Raw genomic sequence first — 15,810 nt, 5'->3', positions numbered from 1 at the left:
AATAGTAAATGGGTGGTTTATAATAAATGCCAAGTCTGCCTTCCTACCTTGAATCTTCAATGGCTGTTGAGATACTGTAGTTGTAAGGTATTTTATTTGGGGCAAGCAATAAACAGGAACAGATGTTCTCTTAAACAGACTTCGTTTCCATAGTAATGTTCCCCAGTATTGTATATTTTTATATCACTGTAGAGATACACACAAATGTCTTAAATCATTTTTTTATCCAGATGTCTCAGATGATGTTCCTAATGCTACACAGCTCTGAAATTTCTATTTTTATGATTAGAAGTGGGAACTCTTTGGAGTTAAGACTGGATTATGTAAAGATAATTCTTACTGTAGCTTCTGAGTTCTCATGAACCAAAGCCCTCCTTTGCTGAGTGTGCATAACCAAAATACTGACCTCTTGATGATCTTAAATGTAAGGAGCAACAGGTGCAGTCACACAGGGTATAAGAAAACAGTGGCAGTTGTTTGTGGGGTGGTCTTGATGCATCAGCACCTCCTAGTGTTTACCAGTGAGCAATGTGAAAAGACTGTTTTGGAGGATGAGACTAGCAGCCATTTTACAGGGAGTTTTGCCAGATGTGGAATATTTCAATACGGAAAAAGCAGAAAGGTGCTTGTTAAACTTGAGCAAAGGGTAAAGTGGGGGTGTCAGGATCTAGACAACAAAGTTTGCCTTGAAGCTAGCCAGTGAAGCCATCTTGTGAGGCAGAAAGGGGATCCTGTACTCTGAGAAAGTGATCTTCTGTGTGTCCTGCTGAAGGGATAGCAGCAGGAGGTTAAAGTTGTTGCTGCACTGAAGACATAAGATGACAAGCACTGCGACAAGACTACCTTGAGGCAGGAGAGGGAAGGCTGTTATTTGACACCATATGGAAAGGATCTTCAGTTTTTAGCCACAGTCAGACTGTGAGGGTCTGGAAGAGTTAGAGCTGATCTGCCATATGTATGTCTCTGGCCTAGGTAATCTCTAATCATTGTCCTCAAGAGGTCAGAAATCAGTCTTAGAGAGTAGAAGTACTTGGAGCCTAACCATTTTCATACCCATGCTGATTCAGGGAGAGGAAGATGGTGGTGTCCACATCACTGATATCCATTGGAGTCCACGGCCTCATCCCTTCAGCAGAAATGTACACTCACAAGTTGATCAGACTCAAGCCTACAGGACAGTTTAGGGAAGAATAGGCTAAAGATGTCAGCAGCTAGTTCTTCTTAATTCATATCACCTGGTAAGCTCAATGGAGCCTGCTAGTGGTGGCAGTAAACCAGAATAAACTTGAGTGGGTGAAGTCTACCCTATTTTTCCAAGTTGTGCAGTGATCCTCTCACTGAGATAGGTGACCAGGAGTAAAAAGCTGAGGGGGGGGGGCGGGGCGGGGCTTGTGGCCTTCAGAGTTCTCCTTAACCTTCCTCAAGCCAAGCTTTCTCTGCCTCCTGGCGTTCCTTTATTTCACCTTTTCAGAACAGGAATGTACATGTGGCTGATGTCCTGTCCTCCTGGGCTTGCCCAAAGGGAATGGTTGAAAGTGTGTGAGTTCAGTCCTGTGCTACAGCTCTGTGTGTGACTAGACAGATAAGGCTCTTGCTGTGCCATGGTGCAGAGTACCTTTAGCTGCTTCACTTGGGATGGGACTCCAGAGTTTACAGAGCCAAGAAAGCTGCAGCAGGTAGTCTGCTGGCTTGAGAGGGGGGCAGTGAGGAGCAGGTTTGCTTTCTGTACAGTAGAAGATACTCAGGGTGTGATGACCTCATATCTGCTTGCTCTAACAGGTTTGTGGGGGAGATAAGCCTTACATTGCCCCATCGGACCTTGAGCGGAAGCACCAGGATTTCAGAGAGTCAGCTGTCAGGCAGTTCCGTTCGGTGAAGAAGATGGGAGGGGAGGAGTTCTGTCGTCGCTACCAGGAACAGCTTGAAGTGGAAATCGACGAGATCTATGCAAATTTCGTGAAGCACAATGATGGCAAAAACATCTTTTATGCTGCTCGTACCCCTGCCACTCTCTTTGCAGTCATGTTTGCCATGTATCTAACCTCAGGACTGACTGGGTTTCTTGGCATGAACTCCATAGCTACCCTGTGTAATCTTGTGCTGGGGATGGCTCTTATATCGTTTTGTACTTGGGCATACGTTAAGTACTCTGGGGAATTTAGAGAAGTTGGAACAGCCATTGATCAGATTGCTGAAGCTATATGGGAACAGGTTGGTATCTGTTTTTAATGCAAAATCTTCCTTTCTTGAGCAGACATATCAAACAGTTCCTGTTTAGTGCTGTGAGCAAAAAGCTGGTCTAGACCTAATGGAGAATGCTAGTGCTGGCAAAGGGAAAACAGGCTCAGAAGCCTGACTGCTCTTCTCAGTAAGAGATCCTGCACACAAAGAATGTTAAACTTAGGATATTATCAAAAAAGTGTTACTTAAAGGCCTTACTAGGTGCTTGGACAGTAAAGAGTGGAGGGACTCTTTAAAAAGCTTGTTACTTCTTCAGAGCGAGGAATTCTGCTTTTAAAGGTATGTTTAAAGTGATAAACTTGCCCTATGGACATGGTGGATAAAATATCTCTGGTGGTGCAAGAAATGAGGAAGGCAAAATGCTGCTCCCCTTCCTCACCTCACCTGAAGGTGTGGCACTGGAGGGCTAATTAGACCTCAGAGAGAGATGGCTGATGACTTGCAGCAACTGCTACAAGAGGATGTACAGCAGGTTTCTTCCTTCAGGAAGAGTCGTGTTGTCTGTGACAACTTCAGTTGGTGCAACTGCTGCTGCAGGAAATACTTGACAGACAAATTCCTGAAAGAACAGATGTGAGTGTAAGAGCACCAAAGCTTTCTGTACAGAGATTTTGTTGCCTGAATCCAGTTGACACAGCTGTGCCAGTAAAGCCAATGTAGAGAATCCCTGACCAACTCCTACGAGTAGTGCTTGGAGCATTCTGAGTAGCTGTGTCCAGTGCCAGCAGAAGGCAAAGGCTTTGGTGGTGCTGTTACTGGAAATAAAGGGCTTGCTGAACTTACCTGGGATGACATTAAAATGGGTCCTACAAGGCATGAAGAAATAACTAACAAGCCTTCTATACAGAGGTGCTCTCCTACATCTGAAAAGTGACTCTGTTCAAGGCTCACCACAGGCAGTTGTACATTAGACCTACCTGAGCACCCAGGTAAGGTTATGAGTTACACTGGAGCAGAAAAAGTGGATTTCTAATAATAGGAGGAAAATGAGCATTAGGGTACTAAATCTGGAGTTACACCCCTACGTAGTGATTAAAATTGAGGCTCTCCTGTACCACCACAGCTTCTTGCTTTGGAGCTTGGGCATGAAGACCACTGCCAGAAAAGTGGAAGGTGTCAGGTTCTATGTGTAATACTCAGAGTGCCACTGCTGCTCTAGGATACCTGGGGCGCATGAGGCTTGATTTGACTGCTGACCTTCCCTGGAAGGGGAGAACTTGGCTTATGCTAGCAGGAGCTTGCCTCCTGCAGGCTAGGGGAAGGTGGTGTCCAAAAAGACCTTGCTGGTGGTGGTACAGTTGCACATCACCAACAATATGGAAAGCACCTACAGGTCCTGTCTGAGTCACTGTGATTATATACCATGTTCTTGCTATTGACTCTTCTGAATCTCTCCCTTTCTTTTCCCTCCTTGCTTCAGAGGAATCCCAGGAAGGTGAGAAGTTACTGGCAATCGGTTTCTTTTTTTAAACTTGATTGACTTTTTCTGCTGCCTTCTAAGAGCTACTTTTCCTAACAGCTGAATTCATGTTTTAGGTGTTTTCCAAACTCTTTGAGGTCCTTAGACGCCGAACAATTCGCCGTGCTCTTACATCAGTGCCGCGACAGCGACTCTCATCCAACAATAACAAGAAGAAAAACTAGCCAGTATTTTTAACTTTCTTTCTGTATCTGAAGTGTTCACACTTACACATATAGGACAATAAGCTGGACCGTCTGGGCCGGTCTGCATAAATGCTGTAACCATACCAGACTGATGCTGCATATAGGGTATGGACTTGCACATCCATCTTCTAGGAACTGTAAAGTGGTTGGAATTCAGTGAAATACTGCTGTATAGGAGGGATATCACTTGTGTCCATAGCATGTAGCTGATTTAACCTCATTACTCTAGCAGCAAAACTCATTTCTCTTTCAGTTCATTGCCAGTTTGTGTCAGACTTCCACATTCTAAGTTTTGTCATTATTTCAAGTCTCATCTCTCTATATGTTTTTATATTATCTTCCTTGGTTACCTCATCTTTTTGTTTCTTTTGCACGTTTCTCATTCCACAGGTGTTGAAGCCCATGAGTGATAATTTGATGGAGGATCATATGAAGCAGTCTGTAAAAAACTCTATCAAAGCAGGCCTGACCGAGCAGGTGTCTCACCATGCCAGACTAAAGACAGACTGACAGGTCATCTCCTCTTCAACTCTGCCCTCTCATCCTAGACATGCTTGCTGTACCATGAGAACTCAATAAAAAAAATAAAAATAAACCAAAGTTTACAATCAACTGTAGAAGTAGTTTAGTGTGACCGGCTTCACAGATTGCTACCATCACCTGGAAAGAGTAAGTTTGTCAGTGCTCTGCTTCTAAGAGAAACTGGTGCCATGGAGACTGTTGGGGGTGGGAGGGTGTGTGTCTGTTTAACATGTAGTCCTGGTGAACCATGTGCGTTTGGGGGGTGGGAGCAGGGAGAGGGATCTTCCCCCCCAGTGTCGGCGCTGATGCAGTCTCTGCCTACGGTGGGACTCTGCCCTCTGCAGGAGGCGATTTCAGGGAAGTGTAACGATCAGACCCCACAGAAGGTGCACTCTGGTCTCCCCAAACACACCCAGCTCCGCACTGTCCCCATGCCCCCTCTCATGGAGTTTGTGTATCAGCTTGCTGAAGCCACCAGAGCCACCACATTACAATACAGATCTTGCTTATTGCCTTTTTATACCAGTGTTACACGCATGTATTGGTTCCTCATGCTGCTGCTGGCAGAACCGACTTGAGGGAGGCAGTGGGTCAGAGCATGTGGTGTCTCGCCTTGCCCTCGCAGACCTGGGCCCAAGGGAGGTGCATATCAGAACTGAGCTGTTTTTCTGCAGTTTAGCCTTCATGTATATAGTATTGCCATTAATTCTACTGGGGGAGAAATTCCATCCAAAAATGTTGCCTACAGCTACCAAGCAATGAGTTAGGATTGTCTGTACAGTGTGTTTAGTTTTTATTTTTTAAGAAATCACAGATAGGGCATGTATATGAAATATAAATATATAAATACAATTTTGTATCAAAGTTTTGTAGTTTATGGCAAAACCTGGTTCTGTGGTAGCTAAGTGCAGTCCCTGTAAAGGAATGTTTGTGGCTCATGTAAATGTGTGAATGCATCAACAATTTGAAGTTTTTTGATATATTTGTGATATTTACCTGCCTTGAGCACTGCAATCTCTCACCCCTTGGGAAAATCAGTGGGAATGTTTGTTGTGAAACTCTCGTCTTCTGTTGCATTTATAGTTATTTCCTGTAATTTATTTTCAGTACATGATTAAAATCAGTTGTGTATATATGAAATGAAAGTTGTGCTTATTTTTAAAAGATGTTCAAGTATGTATTCTACTACATAAACTATGTCAAATACTTATCCTGACAATTATATGAACAAATGGTCTATTGTACTTCATAGCTTTCTCTTGAAGCTACTGTTCCTCTTGTGCTTGTCTCTGAAAAATGACATCTGTCTAGCTCATATCCCCTTCCTGTACAGGAAAACTTTCTGGTATTCTGAAGCACGCTTCTTGACTTGTGGAGTTGCTTGTCAGCTTCTGCCCTCCCAACAACTGTATCATTCTGAGATGTTACTGGTTCTATTTTCACTCTTGGCTAAATCTATCAACTAAGGTGTTTTCAGATGTGTGGAGTGTAAAGGCAGCTAAACAATTAACTGCTCTAGTTTCAGCTGGAAAGGACTGTGTGCAATAGCTGGGTTTTTTTGCATTCCTAAATGGTAACAATTTCCATGAATGTTTGAGCTTCATCAGTCTCCCCTCTCTTGAGTGAGGGATATCACCTGCCTAGGACTAAAGCGATTGCACTGTGACTTTTGTACCATAAAGAACTGCTGGGGAGCGGTGGTTACCTGCCCTCTGATGATGAGGGCTCAGCACCAGGTGAATGATGCTGAAGATGAGGTAGGAATGTTGCATTTTATGATACCTTCTCTCAAACTGTACAGATTAAATACTGTTATTTAAACAACTGAATGTTTTGGTGATGAATCTCTTTATTAGCCAAACAACTAGTCATGTTTGTCTTTGCAAGGTCTGAGGCAGATTTGAGGCTGTGCTGTGCCCTGCAGCGATGGTGAGAGCAGAACTCTGTCCAGGCCAGGGGCAGTGAAGCTTGAAGGCTTTGCCCAGACAGTGCCCTTCTAGTAGGGGACTGAAACAGGGTCAGTTGGGGGAGAATTTGTGAACACTGTGCCAAGAAGCTGCAGAATTAATGCAAAAAAACCCAAAACCCCAACTTGGAGGGATCAAATATAGGAAAAGGGAGGGGCCAAGGTGAATTTTGGGAGGAGCAAGTGTGGGAACAGGTTATGGGTGTGTTCTTGTCTAGCTCTGTCTGCCCTGTTTTTCTCTGTTAACTCCTTTCGTGCCTTCTTCCCAGGAGAGGGGACTCCACTGTGTGTGTGGAGGTCTCCTCCCCCAGCCTTGGGGCCCAGGGGCTGTATGTTTGGTGCAAGTGCTGGCAACTGCAAAAGGGGGTGGTGTCAGTGTTTTCAAGCCAGATTTAGAGGATGAGGGGCTGGGGAGCTGGGCACTGAAGCAGCCCCAAGTCTGGGCTGGATGTACATCTAGTTCTGCATGAGGCACTGGGAGGGACCAGGAACTCCAGGCTCACTTAGAGGGTCTGGGGTTCAACTGTGACCTATTTGTGTCTGTGGGAGGCAACTGGAGACAAATGAGTCTCCCAGGGCCAGTTACAAGACAGACTTGTGGCTGAAGGCCAGTTACTGAGGGCATCTAGAGCAGCTGAACTGGCAACTGGAGTGTGTATTTATTTCCCACTAACATGGGCCAGGAGGGGCAGGATGAGGGTACTGGTGCTGTTTGTGCCAGTGCTGAATGTTGACTCGTGCAGGTGGCACGAGCAGGTGCTGTGCATGTGCCCGTGGGGAACACAGGCTCAGCCCTGCAGCTGCTTGCACATGGGGCTATGAAGCTGTAGCAGCCTCACCTCTAACTGGCAACCCCTTACAATTAGTATTCTCAGTAAAATAAAGGTCACTGTTGCTCAACTTTTGCCCATGTAGTGTTCAGTACCTCAGGATCGTGCACAGTGTGGGTATGAGGGACCAGAGGAGCTTCACTAGTGGAATACCTGGGGGCATAAAGGAGAAAGGCAGTCACTCACTCTAGAGCCTTTCTCTACTCAGGAAAGAAGGGCCAAGCAGTGTTCCAGTTCTGTGGTAAGGCCTTGCTTCCCCCATCCTCCCTGAGCAAATAAAACCTATTATTTAACAGAAAAAGCATAGTGTAAAACACAGTAACTTACTTCCCCAGCAGTGTAGCTCTGGCCAACTCCTGTCTCCAAAAGGATAGAGCAGAGCTAGTTTGGAAAGCTATGTGGAAGATACTACAAGCTGGCAAAGTACAGCATAATGCTGTAGAGAAATGGATGAGGAGAGAGGACGAGGAAGATGAAATGAGATACAGCATCAGAAAGGGGTAGAGAAGGTGACAAGATAAAAGATACTTCTTGTGTTACATTCTAATTCACTTTTCCTGAAGTATTTCTCCAGCTGGCATCAAGTTAGAGGCACTCGCCCTCACAAGCACCTGCTCAAGTTCCTGTGTCCCTTGGGAGGGGCAATAATAAATACTCATCTGGAACAAGAAGTGAGGTGACTTCTGGCTCCAGAAAGGCAGAAACAAGTCTCACTTCTGGCTATCTTGTAACCCAGTTTTCTTAGAGCAGGCTTGGGCCAGGCCACAGATTCTTCCTGTAGATGGCTGATCCTGAGACTCAAGGAAACTAGAAAGTACATCAGGTAGTGTGGCACAACGCTAGTGAAACAGTGGAGAACAGGAAGCCCTGTATATTTTATGAACCTAGATATACTAAGTGTCTAATGTTTTTTGATTGTGTTAGCCAAGTATGGCTAAACTCCCTGCCTGGTACTATCTTGGGTTAAAGTAATTAAGCATAGATTATGGTAAAACTTCCTTTTTTTTATTGAAGAACATGGGTGGGAGTAAAGACATTATTTACACAAGTTCTCAAGTGCAGCTCAACTCAAGAACATATAACCAGCAATATGATAAAAGGATGTGGGTCCAAAACAGAATTATGGAGGCTACCAAATAGTATAAGTCCCTGGTGAACACAGACCTTCAGATAAGATCAGCAACTGCAACGAGAGAAAATGAGAGACTCTTGAGTATGTGCAGAGTGTGCTGAGAACAAGGCACATGGTAAAAGGAAGCCTCTGGCCTTTCTCTTTCAGAGGCAGCACACCAGTTCCCAATTGGAGGAGGGCAGCAGCCATGCTGGGGCTGCACTCACCGTTCATGGGCATCTCATCTATCTGGGTAGAGTAGTACTGCTCAATATCTCGCAGGATGCGGATGTCATCATTCTTCACAAAGTTGATGGCGACACCTTTTCGACCGTATCTTCCTGATCGGCCAATTCTGTGGAGGCAGAAAAAAAAGAAAGAATGGAGCCAGTGTGGTGAAAGGTAATCCCACCCTGCTCTCCTGTGTGAAGGCTGAGCTCACCTGTGTATGTAGAGTTCTCTGTTGTTTGGTAAGTCGTAGTTAATGATGAGGGACACCTGAGGCACATCCAGGCCTCTAGCCCAAACGTCTGTTGAAATAAGGACTCGGCTGCCAAAAGAAGGGGACAGTTATGGCTGTTCCACCCAGCTGAGGGGGGTGTGAGAGCAAAGTCACAGTCTCCAGCACACAGCAGCCCCTGCTACTCTGCGCTTCTCCCTGCCCATGGCACACTGCAGCATCCATGTTTGGCTGCAAGTGAAGCTGTCGCATGCAGCATCACCCAGCTTCAGTGGAGGTAGAGAGTACCAAGACAGCTCTGATCTCTCAGAAAGAATATGACACTCCTAAGAGTTTAAAATACAGAGGACAGAGCCCAAATATTTTTCTTCCTTGACTTATTTTAAATACAGCAGCTCCCAAACTCTTCAGCAAAATAAAACTGACTAATTCAATGCCTGGAAGCATGAGCACCCCTCCTTGGAAAGTAGCAAGCTCTCAAGCCAGTGACACCGCAGGGCAATAGATAGGAATCACAGCTCCTCCTCATTTGAGCTGAACAAGGCCTTCAGAGGAGAGGCATTATAGATTTCTGAGGCTAGTTCCCTTCAGACGCTAGAAGAAATCCTGCCCTGAGGGAGCAATGCTGTAAGCAAGACTGCTGAAGGCATTTACCTTGCGCCAGATCTGAACTCCTTCATGATGGACTCCCTCTCCTTCTGTGGCATGTCCCCATGCATGGATGAAACAGTGAAGTTGGCTTCCCTCATCTTCTCTGTAAGCCAGTCTACCTGTGCATACAGCCAAGCAGCTCAGGTTAGCTCTTGGCTCAGGACAGCCAGATGCGCTAGTTGTGCTTGCAGTATGTTTGCAGAGACATAAGCTGAAGGACTGAGAGACACTTTAACAAGCATTCTGATGCTAAAGGAAGTAAATAATCTTTACAAAGCATCAGCTGTTATGATACAGGACTCCACTAGCCCTGAAAGGCAAGGGATTAAGGGCATTTATTCAAAAAGTGTGACTCTGTTTCAGGCATTTTAAGCAATTATAAGAATAAGCACATTCTTAACTAATTAGTTCTACTTCTCTAAAAGGCAATTCCTGCCAACTGTACCAGGTCTGCCTATAAGCAGTTGTTTAAGCTAGGCACATCCCAAAGACAAATGTTTAACCTCTGCTCTTGCTAAACTGTTCCCAAGTGGGGAAACAACAGACCTCTTCACTGGGTTTGTCCCAGTATTATCTCCTGAGCCCCCCTCAGGAAGCAGAAAGCCCATGTGATGGTTGCTGTACCTTTCTCTTGGTGTTACAGAAGATGACAGCCTGGGTGATTGTGAGCGTGTCGTAGAGATCACACAAGGTGTCAAACTTCCATTCTTCTCTCTCCACAGCCACGAAAAACTGCTTGATTCCTTCAAGGGTCAACTCATCGCTGTAGGGAAGAAGAGCTGTACCACTCCACAAGCAGACCAATACATACAATGCAGTCAGAAGGGCCGGGTGGGCTTCAGTGGAGACCACACCTCTGCCCCGCGCACTGCTGGGTCTGTGCGCAAGGCCGAGTTGTTCTAGGAAGTTCCTGGAGAAGTCTGCTCAAAGGGTCTCGAACCTGACCCATGCAACAGAGACTAGAACTGGGGCACTCACTTTGATCTAGACAGACAGCTCCAAAAGGAAACATGTCTGTTCTCATCAGTTTTACATTCAAGCGTCTTGACCACAGAGATGGAAGAAAGGTAAAGGGGGCAGCATAAGAGATCAGGCAAGAGGGAGGCGCCTCCTGCCAGGCTGCCTACGCTTCCTCCTCTTGACTCCTCCTGAGTTCCACTGCACGAGGACCTATGACACCACCAGACAAAAGCTACACCTCCAAAGGCATTCAGGATCAGGCAGCTAAAGGCTTTTCTGGCTTGCTATAGTACAGAAAATTAATGGAGGCGGCCTACAAATATCCCCTGGAGGAGCAAAGGAATTGGGTAGGTGCGGAAGATGGGCTTTCCGGGAGAAGGGACTGCTATACGTGGGAAGGATGAGGGGTGGGGGGCAGTCAGGCTGAGCAGCAGCAAACAGAACTGGGCAAGGATAAAGTCCAAGCAGTGAGTCGGCCCCTGTTGGAAAACAGGATGTGAGGATGTCTGCAAACACCCAGACAAACTGCAACGGTGAGAAGGAATGTGAGAGAGACTCTGCACATTTCAATCAGTTAATACTGTGAACTGCCCAGTGCTGGACCAACTCAAAGAGCTCCCGTTCTTTCCAAGGAAACTCACTCACCGTTTCACCAAGATGCGAATGGGGTCTGTCATGAATTTGTTGGTCATCTCCAGAATTTCATGAGGCAAAGTGGCACTGATCAGAACCACCTGTGTAGCTGGAGGCAAGTATCTGTACACATCATAAATCTGCTCCTTAAAACCTTAAAAGTAAATCAAGTAGCACAGAACAGTTAGCACATCTTTCTCCCAAGTGTCCTGCTCCTTCACAATTTGATCTGGAATTGAGTATTGGGCCCACGCTACGAGATGAGTGAATCAGTAGCTCAGAACCAATGTCACATATTGCTCATCTCTCTCATTTTCCCAAACCCACTACAATGTGGCTGTGGTACACAACAAAGTATGAAAGGCAGTGCTCAAGAATTTATAACTATCAAAAAGAACACTACAACTAAATCAGTCAAGGCATATTAAATAGTTAAACCTGTTACAGCCTATAATTAATTATAACCATCTAACTTTGGCAAAACCAATTGATTTTAGAAGTGGGACTGCCAGCTGGGACACCCTGGAACCTCAAAGAGGTGAGAAGAAAGGAAGTACAAGGGAGACAAATATTTTACCTTTATTGAGCATTTCATCTGCTTCATCCAAAACCAGCATTTTGATGGCACGAGTCCTTAAACTTCGCCGACGAATCATATCTGTAAGATTTCACTTTGTAAGATGAAAAGGCTCTGAAAGCAAGCAAGCCTACACTGCTCCCAGCTGCTGTCAGGGCATGTCAGTGGAAGAGGGACAGACACTTGCCCTGCTGCCAACAGAAATGGTGTTTGGTGATGGAAGGCACATCCAAGGGCCACAGCAAGTCCCCTGCACCCTGCAACACAGGGGGCTGTCTCTGCAGCCTGGCTAAGGCAGTGCTGACCGCAGGGAAGCTCCCAGAGCCCAAGCCCTGGGCTAAATGCACAGGACAGGTGAGCCAGTCTCCCATGGCAGCTGCGTGCAAGAAATGCAAAATGCTGCAGGAACTTTTTGTCAATAGGCTGGACAAATCCACATCCTGTTTGAAAGAGCACATGACTTTGTGTAATTACTTAATAATGCAATAGAAAAGTATTTGCTATTAGTGTGCTGTTCAAAGCCAGCCCAGTTCAGCAGCTGCTTTTTTTGTTTGTTTTTTTCAGCTTGTGGAGACTAGCTCCATGCTCTCTCCATGACAGGTGCTTGTGCAAGAAAGTGCTGCCTGCTTCTCAGAGACCCTGAAGATGTGAGTTTGAAGGCTAACACTACCACTGTGGTAACTGCCATGAACAGTAAATATAAAAATCTTCATGCAATGAAACCAGAAAGTACCAGCTGCAAGTGCACCTGATTTAACAAAGAGAGCGTGATGGCCAATACACAGAAAATATGGTCCTGACTTTGACATTCAAGTACACCCCGCTCCTATCTCCTCCAAGATTCTGAAGTATTTTCTGGGACTGTAATATTTTCTCCTTAAAAAATACTCTTTGTTCCCATGTCACCATATAAAGAAACACTTCAACAATGAAAAGCAAAATAGAAACAGACAACGTTCAAATACTATCCCCACTGATTTCTCTCTAGTCTTTTCCAGATATTACTACAGTAAGTTGTTACCTTGTTATACTTCACATTAATGTCACATTAAGGGTGTCATGATAAATGTAACTTTCATGCTATTCCAAATCCAAGAGCACAAAAGTTGCAGGAGGTTCCCATGGCTCAACTCAAGTCTGAAGCTGGAAGTGATGTAGCCTCCCACATCTCCTTACCAAATACACGGCCTGGAGTGCCAGCAACAACATGCTGCCCATAATCCAGTTTTCGGATATCTTCACCCACGTTGGTCCCTCCGATGCAGGCATGACACTGGACATTCATGTAGTCTCCCAGAGCAAGAAGACCCTGTGTTGATACAAAGGAATGGCTTAATTAACTGAGCTCTCATGAAGTTTGTATTTGTGAAGAGATGCAGGTCTGCACAGCCAGACAGTGTTTTATTTAAACAGATGTAAGCACAAGCAGTTAGAGGGATTTTTTTATGTCTGTTACCCAAGCCTCCTCAACAGCAGGCTTTCAAACACTGGGAACTCAGTTCTCAGGGAATCGTAACTCCTTTAAAAGTGCTGTCCTTAAAAATTCAGCTAGAAATGTGTAAAACCTTAGACTGCTAACCAGTGTGGTCATGTAAGCAAGAATGGATATAATGCAGATGAGCAAAACAGCCCTTTATCAAAATTTCTTATCACTTTCAGGAACAGAAAGAAAAAGCAGATGCTGTGCTTTGAGCTCTGCTGAGGAACATGTGAGAACTGGTCTCAGGCCTTGCAAGTGCTTTACAGATGGCGATTTAGATGCTCCTACCTTCTGAATCTGTACAGCCAGCTCCCGAGTTGGTGCCAAGATCAACGCCTGGGTCTCGCGAACCTGATTAAAACAGGTGATCATATAGCAGTTAATCACAGGGCAGACGGATTATGGATCCCACGGTACTTTGAAATCTCACATCTGAAGGATTAATCATAGAATTTTGTGCTAAAACCTACTGCTTGCAAGGGTCAGTACACCTAGAAAGCAGCTCTTACACAGAGTATTTACACAGTAACAGCCTCTTAATTTACCTTTGACAAGACAGCACTAAAGCAGTTCTTCAATAGCTCATTTTTCATTCCAACCTGATTTCTGAAAACATTATAAGAGCGTGTACTTTTCTTGCAAAAGAATAGAAACAAATTTAAATCACTTCAATTTCCTATGTTCATTTCAGATAAAAACCTGGCATTGCACAAGGATTCCAAGATAATTAAATTAGCCTTTTACAGAAATGAAGCAAAAAGCTGACCTTTTCATTTAAAACATGCAGCATTTATTTTTATGTCCCCAGGCATAACAACACAGGTGAATAACAATCTAAGCTTTATTTCAGAGAGTACTGGCCCACAGAAAATCATCATTTTATTGAACAGCATCTACACATTCAAGTCATACTTAAAAAACAACTAGATGGACATGATACCCCGAACTAGAAAAGCAAACATTTGTCAGACAAAAATCCAGGTTTTGTTCTGTGCAACGTACGCCAAGTGTTCAGACAGGTTACTGATGCTGTTAGGACTGTTCGAGGACAATTTTGCTTGCTGAGAGATTAATTTACCCTCTAATACGTGAAAGAGGTCTGCTGTTAAAGCCAACTTTATAATTACAAGACTATCTGAACTTATTTTGCCAGGATGGGTTTAACAGTTAAACTGTTACAGAGTAGAGCCAGGTGAAATTTTCAGTCAGAAATCTGTCTTGAGGTTCATTGCCCATAATTAATAGATTTCAATGTAAAGTTTCATTTCTTCACTAAAAATGAAGGCTTTTATGATGAAGACTCTACCAATTTAGTTAAAAATCATTTTTAGCTATGAAGTTACCTGTATATCCAGACACTGCAGAACAGAGATGGAGAATGTTGCTGTCTTCCCTGTTCCTGACTGCGACCTGAGAAACAGATGTTTGGTGAACACTCTGGATGTCTGGACAAACAATACAGGCAGTTTCAATATATTCCACCCCTCTGCTCTTTGTCACTCCTTCATCACAAAGAAGTCAATACTGCCAACAGTATATCTGACAAAGTTCTGTGATGATCACAGCATGATCTGCAGACAAGCACCTTTGAGAACTGCAATATCAGAGATGGAGCACTCCACTACAGGGTCCCCAGCTCTGGTGTGTTTACTCCTTATCAGACCAGCATTTCATCTTACTGCAATTTATGGTACATAGTATTTTTTTCTTTCAAAGTAAATGGTAGATGAGCCAATACAATTTGGAAGGCTAGAAATTCCCACTAGTGACCTAGAAAGGATTTTTTTTCAGTGGGATGCATATCCTTCTTTGTCTCTAGAGATATACAGGTTTTCTTCTGCTTATTTCTTCCCTTGATTGAGACTGCAGTTGTCTCTGTACTGCTCTGACTTTGCTGGAAAACACTCCCAAGAGACTCAGAGCCCTGTTCATTGAGAGCACACAATAACTTGGCTGAATCTTTATTGCAGTGACATACTTAATAAAATCTGACAATAACAACTGTTAGAATTACAATCTATGTGCAAATGTGCCAGTGTCAACCTGTATCGCTCGTGATGCGATTTCCCTAATCCTGCCACGCAGGAGCCCAGGATCACGGGTGACAGATCTCGCTTCCAGCTTATCGGCGGCCAGTGTGACCGACACCCACCGCTCTCGTGCCCGCAGCCACCCCCCCGCGCCGGCAGCTTCACTTACTGGGCGATCACGTCTCTCCCCTTGATTATCTGCTTGATGGCTCTCTGCTGGATGGCCGAGGGCTTCTCAAAACCTGTGGAGGCGGCCGTGACCGTCAGCGGCGGCGGGGCAGCCCCAGAACCCAACAGGCAGCGGCTTCACCGCGCAGGCGCAACGCCGCACATGCGGGCGCCGGCACGGCCGGCCCCCCCACTCCCCTCCCCCTTCCCCCTCCCCCCGCGCTGCCCCACGCCGCGCACCGTAGGCGTAGATGCCGCGCAGCAGGTCCTCCCGCAGTCCCATGGTGTCGAAGGTGGGCGTCACGTCCACCTCCTCGCTCGTCTCGAACTCCACCTTCGTCATGTCCTCCTCCTTCATCAGCCGCTTCCGAGCCGAGCCGGTCGTTCCGCCAGATCCCGCCGACCCCGACATGGCTGCACCCTTCCCTCTGCTGCCGCCCACCCTTCGCGCACCGGCGATGGCGCCACCGCCCCACACACACACAGAGCCGCCGCGCTGCGCATGCGCGGGTCGTG

The 15,810-nt window shown here is 45.5% G+C and overlaps 2 protein-coding genes across 4 annotated transcripts in view; one reads left to right on the top strand and one right to left on the bottom strand.

Moving 5' to 3' along the window:
* ATL2 (atlastin GTPase 2) overlaps positions 1-6,257 on the top strand; it is a 41,299-nt gene extending 35,042 nt beyond the window's left edge. For 2 of the 3 annotated variants that reach the window (XM_074817381.1, XM_074817383.1), the window contains 3 exons: positions 1,780-2,211; positions 3,662-3,676; positions 3,778-6,257. In XM_074817381.1, coding sequence (XP_074673482.1) covers positions 1,780-2,211; positions 3,662-3,676; positions 3,778-3,885 — 555 coding nt within the window. In that variant the 3' untranslated portion in view covers positions 3,886-6,257. The remainder of the gene's footprint in view (positions 1-1,779; positions 2,212-3,661; positions 3,677-3,777) is intronic. The other variant, XM_074817382.1, reaches the window with a different exon arrangement.
* Positions 6,258-8,207: 1,950 nt separating this feature from the next.
* EIF4A3 (eukaryotic translation initiation factor 4A3) lies at positions 8,208-15,797 on the bottom strand. Its single transcript, XM_074817384.1, has 12 exons — positions 15,535-15,797; positions 15,296-15,368; positions 14,440-14,506; positions 13,385-13,447; positions 12,793-12,925; positions 11,617-11,697; positions 11,052-11,193; positions 10,071-10,209; positions 9,450-9,565; positions 8,778-8,885; positions 8,563-8,690; positions 8,208-8,407 (listed from the first exon to the last, which is right to left on the bottom strand). The coding sequence occupies exons 1-12, from the start codon at positions 15,704-15,706 to the stop codon at positions 8,391-8,393; spliced, it is 1,239 nt and encodes a 412-aa protein (XP_074673485.1). The 5' UTR covers positions 15,707-15,797; the 3' UTR covers positions 8,208-8,390.
* Positions 15,798-15,810: the final 13 nt, after the last annotated feature.

The sequence above is a fragment of the Strix aluco genome, chromosome 3 (assembly GCF_031877795.1).
Source record: "Strix aluco isolate bStrAlu1 chromosome 3, bStrAlu1.hap1, whole genome shotgun sequence".
NCBI classification, from domain to species: Eukaryota; Metazoa; Chordata; class Aves; order Strigiformes; family Strigidae; genus Strix; species Strix aluco.
This window is presented reverse-complemented; position numbering and strand designations above follow the sequence as displayed.

Excerpts from the sequence above, each read along its gene's own strand:
- EIF4A3 (XM_074817384.1), bottom strand. The coding sequence starts at position 15,706 with ATGTCGGGGTCGGCGGGATCTGGCGGAACGACCGGCTCGGCTCGGAAG. Across the intron at positions 10,210-11,051 it reads ATTCGCATCTTGGTGAAACG|CGATGAGTTGACCCTTGAAG; the intron begins GTGAGTGAGTTT and ends TCTTCCCTACAG. Across the intron at positions 8,691-8,777 it reads AGAGAACTCTACATACACAG|AATTGGCCGATCAGGAAGAT; the intron begins GTGAGCTCAGCC and ends CTGCCTCCACAG.